At 37.5% G+C, this 19,164-nt stretch overlaps 2 protein-coding genes across 2 annotated transcripts; both read left to right on the top strand.

Moving 5' to 3' along the window:
- Nucleotides 1-4,917: 4,917 nt before the first annotated feature.
- On the top strand, nt 4,918-9,746 carry paip2b (poly(A) binding protein interacting protein 2B). The gene is made up of 4 exons (XM_053621925.1): nt 4,918-5,073; nt 7,713-7,870; nt 8,109-8,282; nt 9,050-9,746. Exons 1-4 carry the CDS (start codon nt 5,067-5,069, stop codon nt 9,104-9,106), a joined length of 396 nt encoding a protein of 131 aa, XP_053477900.1. The 5' UTR covers nt 4,918-5,066; the 3' UTR covers nt 9,107-9,746.
- A 4,206-nt stretch (nt 9,747-13,952) lies between these two features.
- Nucleotides 13,953-18,270, top strand: dok1a (docking protein 1a). Its single transcript, XM_053620148.1, has 5 exons — nt 13,953-14,257; nt 15,849-16,148; nt 16,266-16,338; nt 16,523-16,695; nt 17,183-18,270. Exons 1-5 carry the CDS (start codon nt 14,201-14,203, stop codon nt 18,077-18,079), a joined length of 1,500 nt encoding a protein of 499 aa, XP_053476123.1. The 5' UTR covers nt 13,953-14,200; the 3' UTR covers nt 18,080-18,270.
- The last annotated feature ends 894 nt before the right edge of the window (nt 18,271-19,164 follow it).

The raw sequence follows: 19,164 nt of genomic DNA, 5'->3' as shown, positions 1-19,164 counted from the left end.
CCCAACATTCAGAAATGAGGTGGGGGGAAAAAAAACAAGCATAATTTGGTAACACATAGAACCACCTGTTAGCAGCAATAACTTGAGGTAAACATTTTCTGTAGGAGTTTGGTTTTTTTGGAGAAATCTTGGCACACTCATCTAGACAACATTGCTTCAGTTGATCGATGTTTGAGGGCATTTGTTTATGCACAGCTCTCTTAAGATCCTGCCACAGCGTCTCAGTGGTCCAGACTCTGACTTGGCCATTCCAACACCTTCATTTTTTTTACTTCTTTAGCCATTGAGATGTCAATTTACTGGTGTGCTTGGGATCATTGTCCTGCTGCATGATTCAATTTTGGCCCAGCTTAAGCTGCTGGACTGACGGACTGGCACGTTTGTCTAATGTTCTGTTTTAAAGTGGAGTTTATTGCCGTCTCAATGACTGCAAGTTTCCCTGTACTTAATTTTTCCCACCAAGTTTCTGAATTTTGCTTTGCTTTTTTTTGTGGGGGGGGACGGGGGACTACATATTGAAATCTGTTGTGTTTTTTTTTTTATGTCACCTGATGTTATGTGTTGATAGAAGTTGGTGAAGACCAACTTCAGTTGTTATTTGGTCCCTAATAAATAAAAACATAAAATTGAAAGAGGGTGTACTTTCTTTTTCTCCTGACTGTAAATATACTAAAATGAAAGGCCTGCATTTTGAATTCTGTTTAGTTATTATGTTTATTTTCTATTGATATTCATGGGCCTGACTGTTTTAATAAAGTGCTGAAAAGTTTCATTATTCTGCATAAATGTGATTTTATCGTAATAAATGTTGATTGACACAACAAAATTAGGGCTGTGGTATTTTTATATTGCACTTATGTTGCTTTGTCTTTTCTCTGAAAAAAATATCAGCAGGGGATTGCTTTTTTTAAGAATTAAATGCTGACTTCCTGTAAGAAGTTAATGTAATTCCTTGTTACATTGTATTTCTGTTTTACCTGTGTATCACAGTTGGCCCACAATGATTGTCCACTTACAGCCCCTGGCTGTACTCAGTGGCATGGATGAAAGTGGGGAATTGAAGAAAGCATTATTTTCCAGGAGGCATTAGCATACATATAAAGCAATGCCCTTTGTAGTTTCTCATTGACTTGTTGTTTCTTCATTCCTACTGCACTGAATTCTTATTCAAGTTTTTTTTTTTCAGAATTATTACTAAAACATTATACTGCTTAAATGCTAATAACTGATGACATAACAAAAATACTTTTTTAAAAAATCACTGCTGTGCTGAATGTTTTTCACAGACGCACAGATGCATCAATGCAATGAAGGTTTTGTTTTTCAGTGTGACACATTGTCCTCACAAATGCATTTCACATTTTTATTAGGTATGCTTCTTTTTTGCCACAAACAATACAATAATAGGTTTTTGCATATGATACTTGTTCTTGATAGCTTCGACGAGTTCACATCTTAAAGCAGATCCTGTCGTGTTGTGGCTGGCAAGTTCTCACCTTTCTTCCATTCCAGGCAGTGTGTCTATATTCGAAGAGGGAAACTATTGAATTGTTGTATAGACCTAGTTGACTATTTATTTTTCTAATATCTTTATATTTTGTTGCCTACTTTTATTGTTTCTAAAAGTCTGTATTTTCTTGTGTTGTTTATTACTGATGATTCCTTTCTTCATATTATCTGGAAGCGTAGGGAGGAAGGTGATATTTATTTTGTGCTTACCACCTTTTTCTTCTGTTTTTGTTAGATAGAGAAGCTAGGTAAGATTTATGTTGTTAATTTTCTATTCTTTTGGTTGTTAGATTAAGATAGCTTCTTCTGTTAGTAGTCAGTGGCTGTTTTTGTTTCTTATTTTGGCCTGGCCTCCTCCTAAAGACTGTTGCTTCCTTTTGAGTTGTTTAATAAATCTTTACAGTTGAACTTTGAAATCCTGTGTGTGCGTGTTTGTGCTGGAATTGGAGAAGGGCTCAGTTATGTTTTTATATTTTTCCTTTCCTTGTTACTTGCTTCCGACCCTTAGACTGGGGAAGAATGTAAGAAACATCATTTTGACATATTAAGGCACAATCTTCTCATTATTAAGACCAAGTGAATGGTATAATTTATCTTTAACTGATGAACATGCCTGCACAAATTTCCGGTACGCCCAGTCCTGCTTCGCCTTCCCTGTGACTCACCGATAGACGATAGAGCAGGGGTTGGGAACCTATGGCTCTTTCAGTGACTGCCTATGGTTCAACAGCAGGAAAAAACAAAATAGGAATCATAAAGGTTAGTGTGTCAATTCAATTAAAACTCTATATATTTTAAAATATTATGTAACTCATAATTGATGCCCGTTTGTTATGTATACACCAACCTGCGGCACAAGCAGCTCAAATTTCACTGGACAGTGTTTAGTAATTTGCTGGTCTAATTCATAAATCGGTTGAAAACTACACAGCCAGTCTGTTTTCATTTTTTTTAACAAAGGTTAAATGGCTAAAAGAAAAAAGATGACGAGTATCGTTCTTTCCAGTCTGAACGAACAGACGAATTTTCATATTTGGAAAGTCGCATTAATGGTAAGTAGTGTTCAATTTACTCTTACTTACCTACTGCATCTTGTACTGATTTACCATTTGATGAAACTATCATAATTGGTTAAATGACGTCCGACTGCCACCTACAGGTCTGTTAGGTGAAGTGCAGGCTGTAAGGTCAAGCACATGCAAACTGTCAAATGGCCTTTATTACATTACCACTTTTTATAATAATGCAATAATAGTATCCATACTCTATTTTATATCCATACTCTGTCACCATACTCTATTTTATACTTTAAGGTAGAAATGCTCCAAATTACATATTCTTTAAGGGAAACCCACAAAAAAAATTAACAAGATGTTCATGTGAAATGTGCAAAAATGCTTAGTAGATCTTGTTAGTAATCATTCTGAATATTAGTGTTAAAAATGTGTTGCCAAATACAACAAAATATAAAATTATGTTACAAGTCAGACTCGATGATAATGGTATTGATGGGCATGCCTCCACGACGAACAAGTCTAATCCTTCTTATTACTAATTTGTATGCTAAAAATACCCTTAAAATATCATTCAAACATAAAGGAAGCTACTGAAGAAAAATGTTTTTTAGACATTTGAGATTGCTGTGACCAAGATCCTGTCTGAATCAATTCCCAAATCTAGTCAGCTCATCTTCTGGATACAATGATAATTCTGTATAAATCCTACAAACATTCAACAATTCATTCTTGAGATATCTATGCTAATGATAATCTTGGATGGACACACTGACATGGCTCAGTACCATATGTATTATTGTGAATATTCAATACAGAAATAGACTGGCAATAATTACCTTAATCATAGGCACAACTTACCCTGGGGATGCTGGGAACATGAGCTCACCAATTGATATGCATGATTTTGTCTTATATACAATAGCTCACATAATAATGCTTTCTAAAAATGTAATATCAGTCATATTTATGCTATAAGTTTCTTAGTGTAGCATTTTTTGTTCAATCTTCATTTTTGGCCCCAGCACTTTTCATAACAAAGTTATGGCCCAAACTCACAATAACATGGAAACATGTAAACTCTTCGCCATGGAAAAACTGGCAACAGGAAATGAAGTTTAGAAACCAAACTTATATTCTTACTAGAGCAGTCAAATTCGTAATGCAATAAGGAAGTGGGGCATAATTCCACTTTATATCATGCGATGTGGAACAAAGTTCACATCACTGTTGAAGTATAAATCACATGCAAATGCCCATAGTGACTCATCGGTATTGTGCCACCACTGGAAACAGGAAGTGAGTCTGAACCAAACTTTTTAATATTCCTTCAAGAGAGTACATCAGATTCATACCAAATTTGGTCAGCATGATATCATAATATCAAGAGATGCAATTTTGTTAAGGAATTGTTGTATAATTCCACTTTTATGTCATGTGATGTGACTGAAAGTTCGCATACATGTTCAGTGATGCCACAAAATAACATCCACATTTTTTAATAAAGTCAAATATTTTTGCCTTCTTGTTGCTCCGCCTACTGTAGGGAAGTTTTTAGATACCTTATAATGTCTAAAGAGAGGGCCTCGTTTTCATTCTATGGCATGTACTTATCATCTGATATGTATAGTAAATTCCTCCTCTAGAGTTTTACACTATATGACTTCTTTGGGAGATTAATTATAGCTATAAGCAGTCCTTGAGTTTCTATCATTTTTTACCTATGGCTATGGCTTCCAAACGAAGCTATCTGCCGGGAACGGAAAAAAAAAAAAAGAAAGAAAAAGCGCCAAGAATGTGAAGCAAAAGAGCAAGAAGAACTTAAACGTATGTATTTTTTGTAATATTTTAAATTCTCATTTATTCTTGACAAACCATGCAATGAATTAATTAAGAACAATACTCCAGTCAGTCCAGATCAACAGATTCGGCAGTAGTCCAGTGTGTTTTGTTAGAAATGCCACATGATGAAATGTAATTTTCAGTTTGTGTCAGCATACATCAATAATCAAAACGTTCTTATACATGTTTTAATGTACAGGACATAAACATATTCCTGTTCAGCAAAGCAAGCTGGCGTATGACACCTGTCAGTGCTTTAAAAACAATGCCCATTTTTCTAAAGTTTGCATATTTAGAGAATTATTTCTGTATTGTAATCAACTCACTGTATGTTGTTTGTTGACAGTGAAACTGCTCTGAAAGAACAGATTAAGGGATGGGGGTCATTTAGGTTTTTTTTTTTTATGAAGGCACTGACAGGGGCCCTCTGACAAAGTTTTCCTCAGGGCCGCCTGAAGTCTAGGACTGGCACTGATAGTAGAAAATGTCCAAATTTGGCGCCCCCTCCTGGTTCCTTGCCGCATGTACAGCTTGTGTTGGCCGCCAGGGGGCGCACACACTACCGTTTCAAATGCAGCTCCACATGAATGATCCTGACGTAGGATTGAAGGCTGGCCAGGTAACGGTGTTACTGAAAACTGGACAATTTAATCTATCACAGGAGCTTGTTTTGGAATTATTCGCGATAAACGAGTCGGTATAATGCCTGGTAAGTCATATTAGATATGAAAATGTTTCGCTCTGTTTTTACACGGTTGTCGGATGATATCGTTGTGTTTTTAGTCACTGAAAAACACGCGATGTATTTTTAGCTGCTTGCTAAATATTAGCCAGGTTTCAAGTGTTCGTTAGTTCCATGAGGCACTATTGTTTTATTACTTGTTTTGCAGCGTAGTGTAATATAGTTGGCGGATAATATCAAAGGTTGTTTTTTTTCAATAGCATAATCAAGATGTCTAAAGAGCGCTAATGTGGAAAGTAACACCGTCGAGGCCTTGTTTCCTTTAGCTAACTTCGACGTCGGCCTGCTTGGTGATCTCGCGAGATTGCGCGAGATTGCGCGAATCAAAATATCCCCAACCTGTTTTCGTTGTGTATAATTTGTATTTCACGGAATTTCCCCAACTCTGCGCTACTCAAACATGCTTCTAAGTGTTGGTTCGAGTGTAAAACTTGGATATGATCCCACCAAGGAAGCGATAGCCTCATGTGCTCATTAATAGCAAACATATTCTATCGAGTTTATGCTAAACGCGGGGGGTGGGGGTGTATTAGCAAACGTTTCAGAGCAGCTATGTAGTGACTACATAAAACTTAAAGGCGTCTCATTTAGATTTTGTCTTGGATGTTTTTACATGGATGTGCAAATGTGTCAGCCTCTGAAGTAGCTGACCTGACCTGAGACTGTTCAGGGCCCCTAGGTCTATGGAGCCTGGGCTTAGATGGGAAAGGTGTCCACTAGGGATGGGTGATATGAACTTAAAACTATATCACGATATTTTTTTATATTTATTGCGATAACGATATCAGTGACGATATATATATATATATAGTGCCATTCACCACAATTTTTGGCTACAAGTGGCGGCTGCATGCAGTCTTGAGAGCCTCAAAAACACAAACTTTGATCTAAAAGTAAAACTGATTTCCTGTAACCAAACCAGATACACCTTGTAGAGGTATAGTAGCTCCTTGTTTAACGATAAACTCCTCCTCAGCTTCATGTCCGCCTTCCTCCATACATGTTTTTGCTCTGCACGTGAGCTGTGAACGGGTCACAGACCATCGCACACAGAAATACGCCATCAACTAGGCATTATCATTATTATCACTGGAAGACTAATTCATATTGTGGGGAGAATTTCTACCGGTATATCGCAAACGATATCGTCCATCCCTAGTGTCCACATAATATTAATATTAATAATAGTAATGAATTTGATTTATTGAAGGCACCTTTCAAATCATTCAAGGTCACCATACGTCAACAACAAGAAGTAGCAATAATGACACTGTCAAAGTAGTAGATGGCAATAAATAACAATGTCAATAAACCATAAAAGAGGAGAGTGACAATTACAAACATGACAACTGTAAGAAAAACAGAAAGTACTAGATTTGAGTGCAGACAATAATCATGAAGGATAAGCTATTCTGAATGAGTTTTGAGTTTGACTTTAAATTGGGATAACGAGTCTGAATTACGGATGATAACTGGGAGAGAATTCCTAAGGCGAGGAGCAACACGGCTAAAGGCCCTATGGTCCGTGATGGTTAGATGAGTAGAGGGTGTATGGAGGAGACCCAATGAAGGGGTGTAGGGCTGTAAGAGATCTGCAAGGTAAGGTGGGGTGAGGTTAACAAAGCATGCGTTTGCTCAAAGTCCCTGTTATTGAGAGCAATAAAAAGGAAAATAAACTGTATCTGAAACTAAATAGGAAACAGAGGGAACACACCCTGACTGGGACACCAGTTCATCTGAGGGAACCATGCACACACATGTTCACACACATGTTCACACACTTGCACACCTAGGAGTAATATAGCATGTCCAGTTCACCTAGCATTATGTTTTTGGGAGGGACACGGGACGAACGTGTGCGACTCTTACAGACACCCGAGTTCAGGATTGAACTGGTAACTCTGGAGCTGTTGCGTGCACAACAGTACTCACTGCTCCTCCATGTCACACAGGATTAAATATATTATTGTTGTTTTGCACATCTTTAACATAACGTGGACAGTAGCTAAGCAATGATTTGATGGAATTCATGATCATATTGATTAATATTTGCTATGTTTTCAGACAACAAAAAAAAAAACTACTTCCAGTAGTGCAGAAGGTTTTCTGTTTAGGGTCGCACCAATCCAAGTGTTTCATTTTCTGTATAATTATGATACTGACTCATACTGACATCCTCACAGCAACTGACCCATTCACTCTACAATTTTCTGTTGCTAAATTATGCAGAATATCAGTGACATGACTGCAGCAGATTTTAAAACCATGTGATTATACAGCATAAATTACATCGGTGCATCAGAAAATGTCAAGTCCAACCTAATGGCAATAGTCTTTAGTCATTCATGACAACTGAATGATAAGTAGTGTTCGTGGACATTTTTGCTCGTTTTTGTTTTTAAAGTGAGATACATTCATGGTATTTACTCCATGTGACGGGTCACATCTCTGTCCGTTTGAGTATAAAAATGCTGAAATTGTGATGACTGTAGCCTGTTTCAGATTTGCCTACGGCTTTTAAGTATTCCTTTATTAAATATCCATAGTGGTTTGGTGTTTAAGGGGGCTACTCAGATGGGAATATTCATTTGCTTAAACTTCCTCAGAGCCTGCAGATATTAACAGTCCTGAGGTGGCAAAGACACCAGGGGGCAGCAGTGGCCCTGGGAAAGAAGACAGCATGCTGAATGGACACAAGGAAGGAGAGGCCAACCCCTTTGCAGAGTACATGTGGATGGAGAATGAGGAGGAGTACAACAGGCAGGTTAGTGTAACTTCTAATGCAGCTCAGGGGGTTTTATATGGGTATAAAGTTTATGACTTGACTTTTTGTGTTAGTATATCATACATGGAAAAAGCCTGTGTGGGTTGGTCTCGGGGGTCTCTCTCTCTCTCTCTCTCTCTCTCTCTCTCTCTCTCTCTCTCTCTCTCTCTTTCATAATAAAAAAAATGTCTGAGCTGTGTTTGCACCTGTGATTGTAATTTATCTTAAATTCACACAGGTGGAGGAAGAGCTTTTGGAGCAGGAGTTTCTGGAGCGCTGTTTCCAGGAAATGTTGGAAGAGGAGGATCAAGATTGGTTCATTCCTGCACGGGACCTTCCCTCTGGAGTTGGACACATTCAGCAGCAGTTCAGTGGCCTGTCGGTCAATGACTCAAATGCCGAAGACATTGCAGTAAGTTTTTTGAACTGGAACACTGAAATCAGTATAACAGAAGTAGGGGTGTGACGATACCCTTGGGTCACGATTCAATTAACAATGCTGGTTTCACGATTCGATTCTCAGAATGTTTTTAACAAAATTTTAATTAAGAAAAATTATCGTTGAAAAGATATTGTAAACGAACTGTAATACACGTTCACCATATCTTAATAATAAATAAATAAACTTATTGATTCTCGCAAAATTATGATTGAATAAACAAAGTCTTTGACTTTGTAACAGAGCCTGACGTGTTATTTTAATGGGAAATGGAGGTTTGTTTGCATCATTACATTGCTGAAAATGAGAGATTCTTTCTAAACCAGTAGTTGAGGGTGTGTGCACTGTATATGGTGTAAATAAGTTCCTCCATTCCTATGTCTTCACCTCACCACATCTGCACACTGTTGATTAGACACATGGACAGATGTCTTTCCACAACAAGGTTTCCAAGTTAAACTTTTAATCATGAAATGTTGATTTCTCCACATTGAATTGTCTGAAATGTGGAGCATCTCATCATCAAAATCAAATAGTTCTAATCGCTTTTCACCAGTGCTTGTTAGTCTTGGTTCCCTAAATATATTTGTTTTTCTTACAGATAAATAAAAGTGTTAATTTATCTAAAATAAGGGATAAAATTCTATCGAACACTAGAAGACTTTAGAAAAATCTGGTATTGTTTTACAAATGTTTGAGGAACTCACATTATTGTTTTATCTTTTGTTTTTGTGTTTCAGCGCAAAAGCAGTTTGAACCCAGAGGCAAAGGAGTTTGTGCCAGGAGTGAAATACTAGGGATCTACTGGGCTCCCTTATAGAGACTCTTATGTGACTGCTGATGGTCAGCGGTCACCCCCACCTCATGCCTCAAATTAAATTTGGTGTGTGTGTGTGTGTGGGGTTGGGGGGTGGGGGGTGGGGGTTTGATGCTCTTCTGTAAGCTTTTTATTTTTATTTGTCTCCATGTGTACCCTGGGCAGGATATTGGGGTGGGCTGGGAAATCCAAGTAATGCTCCTATTGGACTGATTCACTTTGTGACTAGCTTTCTGAGAGGCAACAATGTTATTTCCACTATTGTGATAGTGATTACCAGTTTGTCCCTGGACATTGTTAAAAGTTTCTTCTAATTCCTTTCTTTTCCCTTTGTACCTGTCTTTTTTTTTTCTTCTTTCTTTTTTTTTAAAAAGGGAGGAAATGTGTCAGAGTGGGAGGGGAAAGGGGTGGGGTGAAGAATGATAGACACAGCAAAAAGGATCATTGGCAGGTGGACCAGTTCAGAGTGTTTGGAGCTGATGGCAGCTGACTTCCTGTAAGGGATTTCTAATGTGTTTATTTTTTCTTCTTCAATTGAAGTCCTTTCACTGTGCGACTTGCATTTACAAAAATGAAGAAAAAAAAGTATAATGAAATAAAAGAGTGGGTTCCCTCTTTGATGTGTTTTGCCCAAGGTTTTATTGCATACTACTCTGCAATGACTCGATATGCTGGGTATTTAAGGCGTTTTATTGCATGAGGTATCGTATCAGAGAAAATGTAATGCACCATTAAAGAGTGTAAATTGCTAAAACTAAAATGGTGATGATGGACATGTAAGTTTCCATTCATGCTGAACTGTACTGAGGCTGTTTGTCTCAGCCCTCAGGCTCATTCAGTGGTGTATTTTTTTATATATATATATATATATATAAAATCAATTCAGTAAGGCTAAGAAAGTTTAGATGGCACTGGAAGTTACCTTTTAGCTATGGCTGTAGAATATGTTGTTTGGCATTGCTGTATTAATAAATCAAATACTGTTCTCTGTCTACTAACCCTAAGAAAAATTATATCACTATAGTGGTAATCGGGAGCAACTCAATAAGCCTGGCATATTAAAACAAACCCAGCTAATTTTTCTCAAATTTGTCACTTACCAGAATTGCAGCTAATCTTAAACCCTGCTCAGTTACTATAGCAACATATACTTATGGACAAACCTGCTCTATATCAAGCTAAGCTTGAATCTTAGCTTGATCTGTTGTTTTGGTAAAGCTGTATGATGTCACATTTCTGACAGGCTAAAATAATATTCTGGCACTATGACTAATAAATTGCTGTCAACCTAGCACATCTAATATTACACTATGCATTATGTAGTCTAACATAGTTGATGAGGGAATTACTGTTTATCGTGGCTATAACAAAGTCTGAACAGGAACAATCTTGTATTTTGGACATTCTGCAATATTCAGTCTAACTATAAACTGTTCAAATGTGCAGCGTTTCTTACATTAATAAATTAAACATTGTACTCCATGGCAAATCGCTGTGATAGAGGTGGGGTTATGCAACAGTTAGTTCTGGTCATTAATTTGATTGGACGAGCAACATTCCAAGAGTGCTTGTATTTAGTATAACCACACTGGGACATTTCACTGTTTGTATCACTCCATTTGTCTGTGTTCACTACTTGAAATTTCAAGTCTATAGATAGTTTTTTACACTGAAACTGTTGGTACAGTAGAGGTAATGACATCAGTGGTCATGGCGAACAATCCATTTTCCATGAATATAACTTTTGACTTGTTTAGATGAAAATGCAAAGGAAGACACAGCCAATTTCACAGAAAGCACCTTTAATGGGAATGTACAAATCAGTTTGGGCCCAAGCTAGCAAGTTAACGGGATGTCAGGGAGTCTGTGTTGGCATAGCAACACGTAATGCTCTATCCATCTGTGGTTTCTTCAGGACCTATTTCTGCTAGTGTCGTGGATAAATCAACCTTTTTAGCCTAAGTCAAAAACTTCAGAGACAGAGAGTTTAGTAGATGTCAAAAGTAAATAAACTACTGAAAACCAATAAAGTGTGACAGTCTGCAGAAAGTCCGAATTATCCAAGCACACAGCATTTTATATACCTTCCCCACAGTGTATACATCTTAGGCGGGGTTTTGCCTTTCCTCATTAAAAACAGACCAATCTTCTTTGCCACAATTAAATATTCATGTCTATGTGTTATCTTAAATTTGTGGAGCATGCACAGTCAGTTGTTTTTCTTGAAAAGGTTTCATGAGGACAAGGTTTCTTTTTACAAAAAAGGTCTCACTCAGAGTCCTGACCCTGACCAACACTCCCTTCTTAGGCCTCAATGAGGCTCTGTCTGTCTCTATCGGCTGTCCCGGCTGATATCTACCTCCCTTTCTGAGGCCCTCTTCCAACTCCCTAACTGGCACCTGTCCTCAAGGTTATTCACCCACAAAAGCTAATCTCTAATGCCAATTTATTGCTGTGCAGAAAAGTGCCAGCTGATACAGAAGAACATTTATTGTACACTTAAGACATAGAGTTCATCTAACTCAAACCACACTCTTAACTTGATCAAACATTGTTCTATGGATTTAGATTATGCTTCTAACTGTTGATTATACATATAGATTATGTTTTTTAACTAATATTGATTATTCGATTATGCTTAAGTAATAATTCTAAATGTTGGCTACATATTGAGTACACTTCATTAACATATCCAAATGTTAGTTACACATTGAATACACTTCATTAACATATTCAAATGTTAGTTACACATATTGATTACACTTCATAGATATTTTCTGTACTAGCAGAGAAAAAAAATAACAAAATATTTGGTTATATTATGTCTCCAATGTCAGGTACTAAATATGAATTTCTTGTTTACAAAACAGCCGAATCACAGCCGTACTGCTATTCAGTATACTTTAACATGAAAATTAATGTTAAAATATCGTCTTTCCACTTGGATTACAGTTTGCTGTCTTCGTAGTAGATAATGTCTATGATAAGAAAAATGTGAGAGAAAAATGGTTTTCCCTGGATGTTGTTTTAGTACATTAAGCCACATTAAACATTTTAGAATGTCCCTAAGGGCCTGTTTACACCTGGTCACATCATGCGTTTTCGCTGATCGGATAGCTATCCGATTGTGAAAAGACCAGGTGTAAATGCCTTCCGAAATGCATTCGAGACCGATTTAAATCTAATCACTCAAAGTACATCAGGAGATGGTCCGGGATGCATTCCAGACAAAACTGGACAAGTCTAAATGCATCTGGTTGTTGAAACCGCATACATCAGCACTTTTCTCCACATATGTCAGAGCTTTTCTCCTCCCAAATGTCACTCACTTTAGCCACGCCAGAAGCAAAAACAACTTATCAACCGGTATAGCCTGACGGAGATGAGTGTGCCTCCTCATTAAATTTCTTTGCAGGCTGACGCAAAGATAATTGAACGTCCCCATTCGGAAACTGGATAGCTAGTCTTGTTCCGTAAAAGAAGCCAGCATTATATTTTCCCACCGGTGTTGACTCTAAGCTTTCATCCAGGTATCTCACTGGGTTTAAAGTTTAGTACTACCGATAGCGAAAATGCTGCACATAATAAGTGCTGCCTTTTGTTGTGTAATCGTTGTAGCAAGCATTTTCCTTTTCTTTTCGACTGCATTCGCAAACCCAAATATAGCAAAATTACGGTGACTGCCATTTCAGTTCAGCAGAAATGTGTATTTGCCTTTTGAAGATTGGATTCATTTCCGTTTAGCTGAAACACCTTATGTGGCCAAGTGTAAATGGAACCATTTTAACAAATAGGATAGCTATCCGATCAGAGAAAACTCATGAAGTGACCAGGTGTAAACAAGCCCTAAGAAACAGTCAGTACATTTACATGGACAACCATAATCTGATATTAACCAGATTAAGACGATACTCTGATTAAGAAACTAACATGTAAACAGCGATTACTGATTACCTTAATCTGGCTAAAATACTCGAAGTAAACACAAATTGAATTAAGACATGTGGAGTATTCCTGTTTTAGTCACATTATTGGAGTGCATTGCAGACATGTACACACCTTAATCACATTATTAACGTCGTGTGAGAGTTTTCACCACATTTTGCGACAGGACACGTACACACATGACAGTGCTCAACCATTTGAGGGCAAACAAGAGAGCAGGACTGCGTCCGAAACCACGTACTTACCTGCTATATAGTAGGTGAAATACATGTATCTCAACTACTATATAGTAGGTCAGTACGCGGTTTCGGACGCAACCCATGGCTTCAAGGAGCCGTCTCTTTGCACGTACGGCATGACAAATAATTAACTGCACTTGAAGCTTTCGTAAAATTAAAAATAAAAACACATAAACTGTATACGGTACCATAACGAAGACGAACTGTATGTCGATACGTGAAATTCTGGAGGGAACATCGAACGGCGTGGCACGGTGACGTAATGACGTGTGCCATTAATCGATCTCTGTTCTATAACATGTAAAACAGGAGCATGAAAGAAATATCCTAAAAGCAGCTCATGTAAATACCTTAATCACAATATTGTCTTATTATTGTCTTATGAATAAGGTCAATAATTAGATTACTGCTATCCATGTAAACGTAGTCAGTGAAAAGTGTGACGACATGCCCCGCTCTCCCCTATTCACGCGTTATGTTTTATTAGTAAATCGGCCTTAATACATTCTCGAAAAGTAAGAACAGACTATTAGAATAGAAACAGATTAAAGCTATGCGTTTTCGGTCACGCAAATATTCTGTATTTGAGAGAGAATTTAACCCCAAAATAGACATGGAAATGTAATCGGAGCATGCGGCTCAGCATCAGTCACTGAAACGGATATGCTGTGTTGTGTGGTGCAGTGACGTTATTTCGATACTCTGGAGGAGTCAGATATGACTTGTCGGTAGTTGGGCGGAATAAAAACTCGCCTTTTAAAGACGGAGTAAACGTCCCCATTTACAGCAGCAAGAAGGTAGATTCCATCTTCGGGCTATACTAACTCAAATCCTCCTGGCCATAACTCAAAGCTCAGACCATCTGAGCTTAAACGTGACTTAAACAGGATATGGACACCCATGTAAAACGAGGAGAGGTTTATTTACAACACCAAAAATATTCAGAGGTAAGACTTTCGTCTTGGTTTGTCTTGCTTTATTTTAGCACCTTAATAACTTTTTAAAGTAGGTCAGGTCTGAGAAATAAATCATTTTGTATATAGGATAAGTTATATAGGCCTGTATATATATATATATATATATATATATATATATATATATATATATATATATATATATATATATATATATGATAACAAATTATATAAACCTATAATAACTCAGTTAACAAGTTCTATAGTATAGAAAAACTATTGTTCTGTATTTGTAACAAATAAAATAAACTAATCAGATATTGTAACAATCTCTCATTAATGTCAATATAATTTTTTATTCCAACCAGTTACCTACACAAGAAAGGATATGAATAAATCGGCGTTATATAAAATGATTTGAGGTTCATTTTTTTCACTTTTGTCTGGACAAGTCTTTGCATTTATAGGCTGTGATGGAAAGCTATGTGCTGGTATGAAAGAGGTGTAGTGGGCTGGGTTTCTACATGTCAGGACAGAGCAGACATCCCAGATTGTTTCGCAATGTAGCACATTTTTGGTGACGCAGTTTATGTGAGAAGCCAACCCCAAACCCCCCCACACACAGACGTACATGAAATGAGTAACTGTTTATTAATTAATCCTCATATGGTTGCCACAGGTCCTCAACCATGGTCCTGGAGTAACCCCTGTCCTGCACATTTTAGTGTTATCTCTGCTCAAATCATTCCTGATACACCTAATCAGATAATTAACAGCCCTTCCCGAGTGGAAGTGGATGTATTAAAGCAAGAAAAGCAGCAAAATGTGCAGGACAGATGGTACTCTAGGACCAAGGTTAGGAAACTGAACTAAGCAAATCAGAAATATGGTCACCTTCATTTTTGGACATCCAGTTCTTCAGCGCTATGTAATTAATAAATGCCAATTGAATATGCAATGTAGATGAAAATCAGTTATAGCTATACAGATAATGCACAGACAACCTACCCAAATACTAGATAAACTTGTTATAACCTTTCTGTCATTGCATATGGATGAATAACAAATTCCAAAAGGATACATTTGACTTAGAATGAGATTTTCCTTATTGGTCTATAAACTTAATGCACATAGATAAGAATCTCAACCATGCATTTGTGTTTTTCTACAGAGTACTTTATTTTATCATTACTTGATTTAACTTGAACGAGTGTCACTACGTTGATTTCACAATACATTTTGCACTTTTGCTATATTAATCATTATCTGCACAGCTCATTTTTGTAATCTCTTTTTATATATTTTATGTATAGTATATCTTAATTATTAAAATTTTATTTTTACTGATATTTTCTTCTGTTATTTGTAATATTTATATGCTCTTATATCACATACATTTCCATTCTGGGAAGAATAAAGTATTATCCTTCATTTTACCTACTAAAAAGAGAAGCTGTAACTGTTGCAAAATTTTGCGGCCAGAGTATTAACAAGAACTCATAGCATATTGCATATCATGAGCATATTGCACCTATTGTGTTGCCAACACTATCAGTATTTCTGTTTTTACTAAACCTTGCATGTCTTTCTCTATGTACTCCTGACTCCCAATTTCCTTGGTCAGAAGTGGAAGCGGTACTGGCTAAACCTTTACCCAAACAGTCGGAATGGTGTGGCTCGACTGGCGCTAACAGAAACAGGTCCAGAACGATCCCCAGTTATTGTCCGGAAGCAGCTCGACCGCAAGATTATAAGGCTAGCAGACTGTATCAGCGTTGTTCGACTCCCTCCACACGCAGAGGCCCTACCTGGGGACAGCATGGCAGCCTTTTGTGTAGATACAGGTGAAAAGAGGCTGGTGTTTGCTGTAGAGAAAGAGGGCTGTGGAGAGTGGCTGGAGAAGATCTGTGAAATTGCATTTCAGGTTTGAACATTTTAGCTTAAAAATACTCATTGAAAACTGAGTCAGTTGTTTCGTGTTTAAACTGTTTCAATTTATCTCCCATGTTGTTTTTGGGGTCCTGGTTTCTAAATTTAACAGAAGAGCAGTAATAATGTGCCACAGCCAGTGCTACAGATGGAAGAGAATGAAATCTATGCTTCCAGAGAAGAAGGTTGGTCCTTGGTTGGAAGTTTGGAAAGTTTTTATTTAACCATATTTTACTGAATCAAACCAAACTGTAACCAAACTCTCAACATTTATTTGAACGCATTGCATCATGAATCACTAAATGTTACAACACTCTTTGAATTATTCCTTTGACTGCCCGCTGAACGTCAGTGTTCCTCTCCCCTCAGTGTTTGAGTTTCTGGTGACTGTGCAGCAGACCGAGGCATCAGTGCGCTGCAGCCTGCAGGGAACGTATTGGTTGCAGATTGGTGAAGACATGCTCATGCTCAAGGGCAATGACAGCAAGCAGAGAGTGATGGAATGGCCCTACAAGCTACTGCGCCGGTATGGAGGAGACAAGGTCAGTAAGCAGCAAGTAGACCAGTGGAAAGCTAGACACCAACATCGGAAAGCTAGGTTGACATATATATTTTTTAAATAGTTAACATTTAAATGCCTGTCATTAACTTCATTGACCACATTGCAAAGTTCCAGTATGAATTATAGAGTATGTAATTACAGTGCTTTGATCCACTCCATACCTATTTGTGTTGTTTGGTGATCAAATAATTGAAGGAAAAAAAAAAAAAAAACAGCCACTAGCAAAAATGATCATCCTACATCATACCAGTGACTCAGTAGGGCCAAATGTCAATATTGATAATATGCACCTAATGTTCCTTACTAATGCTATATTTGATAGCATATTATGTCTATAGTATAGATTCTATATAAAAAAAAAAAGCCTTTATAATCAGAGATTATTTTACAATGTTTATTTTTTTACCACAGCAAATGTTATAGCCCTATGCATCAATTTTGTTCTCTCTTCCTATGTCATTTTTCAGATGACATTCTCAATTGAGGCAGGTAGACGCTGTGATTCTGGTCCTGGCACCTTTATATATGAGACCAAGCAAGGTGATGAGATACTCCATCACATGGAACTGGCCATCCAGCAGCAGAAGAGCCTGGCTGTCACTGGAGGTAGCTCCACTGTCCAAACACCTTGCTCCCCATTGCCTAAACGACCAGGCAGTGGCAACTTGCTGGACATTCACACCAATAGCTATTCTGACTCCAGCTTAAGTCCTATGTACTCAAGTCCTGTAAGTCCAATAGGCTCAGCTGAATCAGAATGCGTCAAACCTGTAACTGGCTCATCCCAAACAACACAGAGGCATTCTGGTGAATCTACTTCCTTGCCTGAAATTGTGTACTCAAATCCTGTTGATGCTGTTGGGTTTGACAAGATTAAGCACACACAGCGAGTCAGATCACAAGTGACTGTGAAAAGCAGTAGTCCTGGTGATTGTCATAATGAGGACTTAGAACCAGTGTATTCTGATCCTGTTGATCTTCTCCAGCCTACATATAATCCACCAAAATATGCCTCTGTTAATCTTGATAAAGCAAGAGAAACACTTTATTATGCCAGTCAGTCAGAACCAGTGTACTCTGAGATACCTCATTTCACACCATACCCAGCACAGAAACACGGAAGTGTGGTTCAGAATGAGGAAGAACCAATCTACAGTTTACCCGAGGTTTGTGTAGTTCACAAAACACAGGAGGACGTTCACACCAGCCCTGCAAAAGACAATAAGCAGAACACACAAAGCAACAGGACAGAGGAAGTCATCTACAGTCAAGTCAAAAAACCAAAGAAATCCACAAAGCCTCAAGACAAGTACACTATTAACAGCTCACAAGAGATTATGTCTGAAGACCTTGGACTGATTTAAAGGAACAATTGCATTTGTACTGTTTTTAAAAGCCATTCATAATGATTATGTTATAATCATATAAGCAAAAGTTCCTATATTACTACACTTTCAGTGGAATGTCAATCATACAAGTCCTTACATAAGTTATTAATACAACCTTTTGTATTGTACCCCCCCCCCCAAGCCTCCCCTATCATGTGGCATCCCAACCCCCCCCCCCCCCCCCCCATTATTGGAGGAGACCAGGTATAATGATCTATTCTATATAAAATCTATCTATATATAATCCAATCTATAATCTGTTTTTGATAGATAGATAGATTTTTTTGTTTCTGTTTGTGTACTTTTTTAAAATTACTATACATAACTTATGATTTTTTACAATAACTATTATGACTTTTATAAAACTATATAACAGACATGTATAGAACATGAATGATCAAAAATGTTTCTGAACACTAAAACTACTTTGAACAAGAGAACTAGGCTGTAATAATGTGTACTATTTTACTTGTAAAACATGTTGCATTCCATTCGCCTTGCATTCTAGAAACATTTGCATATGAATGATGTAAATTGGGACGAAGGGCACATCTTATCCATGACATTGTTAAATATGTTAATAAACAATGAAAAGATAGATTTTTTTTATTAGCAACTGACTCTAATGTCTTGCTATGTCTCCCTCACAAGCCCACATGTCTCCAGTGACTGTAGCTTATGGAAGAGCCTGTGAAAATTCAATAACAAAATCCCATGGCAAAAATCTACAGGTTAGGCTAATTATTGTAAGCAGTCCCAAAATTAGATATCAAGAAATTATTATTTTTGTTTAATTATTATTATATTTATTTACCCTAACGTCCATAATTTGTGGACACCAGACCATCACACCCATATGTGGTTCTTCCCCAAACTGTTGCCACAAAGTTGGAAACACACAATTGTAGAGGATGCCTTTGTATGCTGTAGCATTACAATTTCCCTGAAACTAAGGGGCCCAAACCCATTCCAGCATTACAGTGCCCCTGTGCACAAAGACATGGTTTGCCAAGGTTGGAGCAAAAGAACTTGAGTGACCTACACAGAGCCCAGACCTCAAA

This window comes from Ictalurus furcatus, chromosome 3 (assembly GCF_023375685.1).
Source record: "Ictalurus furcatus strain D&B chromosome 3, Billie_1.0, whole genome shotgun sequence".
Taxonomy (NCBI): Eukaryota; Metazoa; Chordata; class Actinopteri; order Siluriformes; family Ictaluridae; genus Ictalurus; species Ictalurus furcatus.
This window is presented reverse-complemented; position numbering and strand designations above follow the sequence as displayed.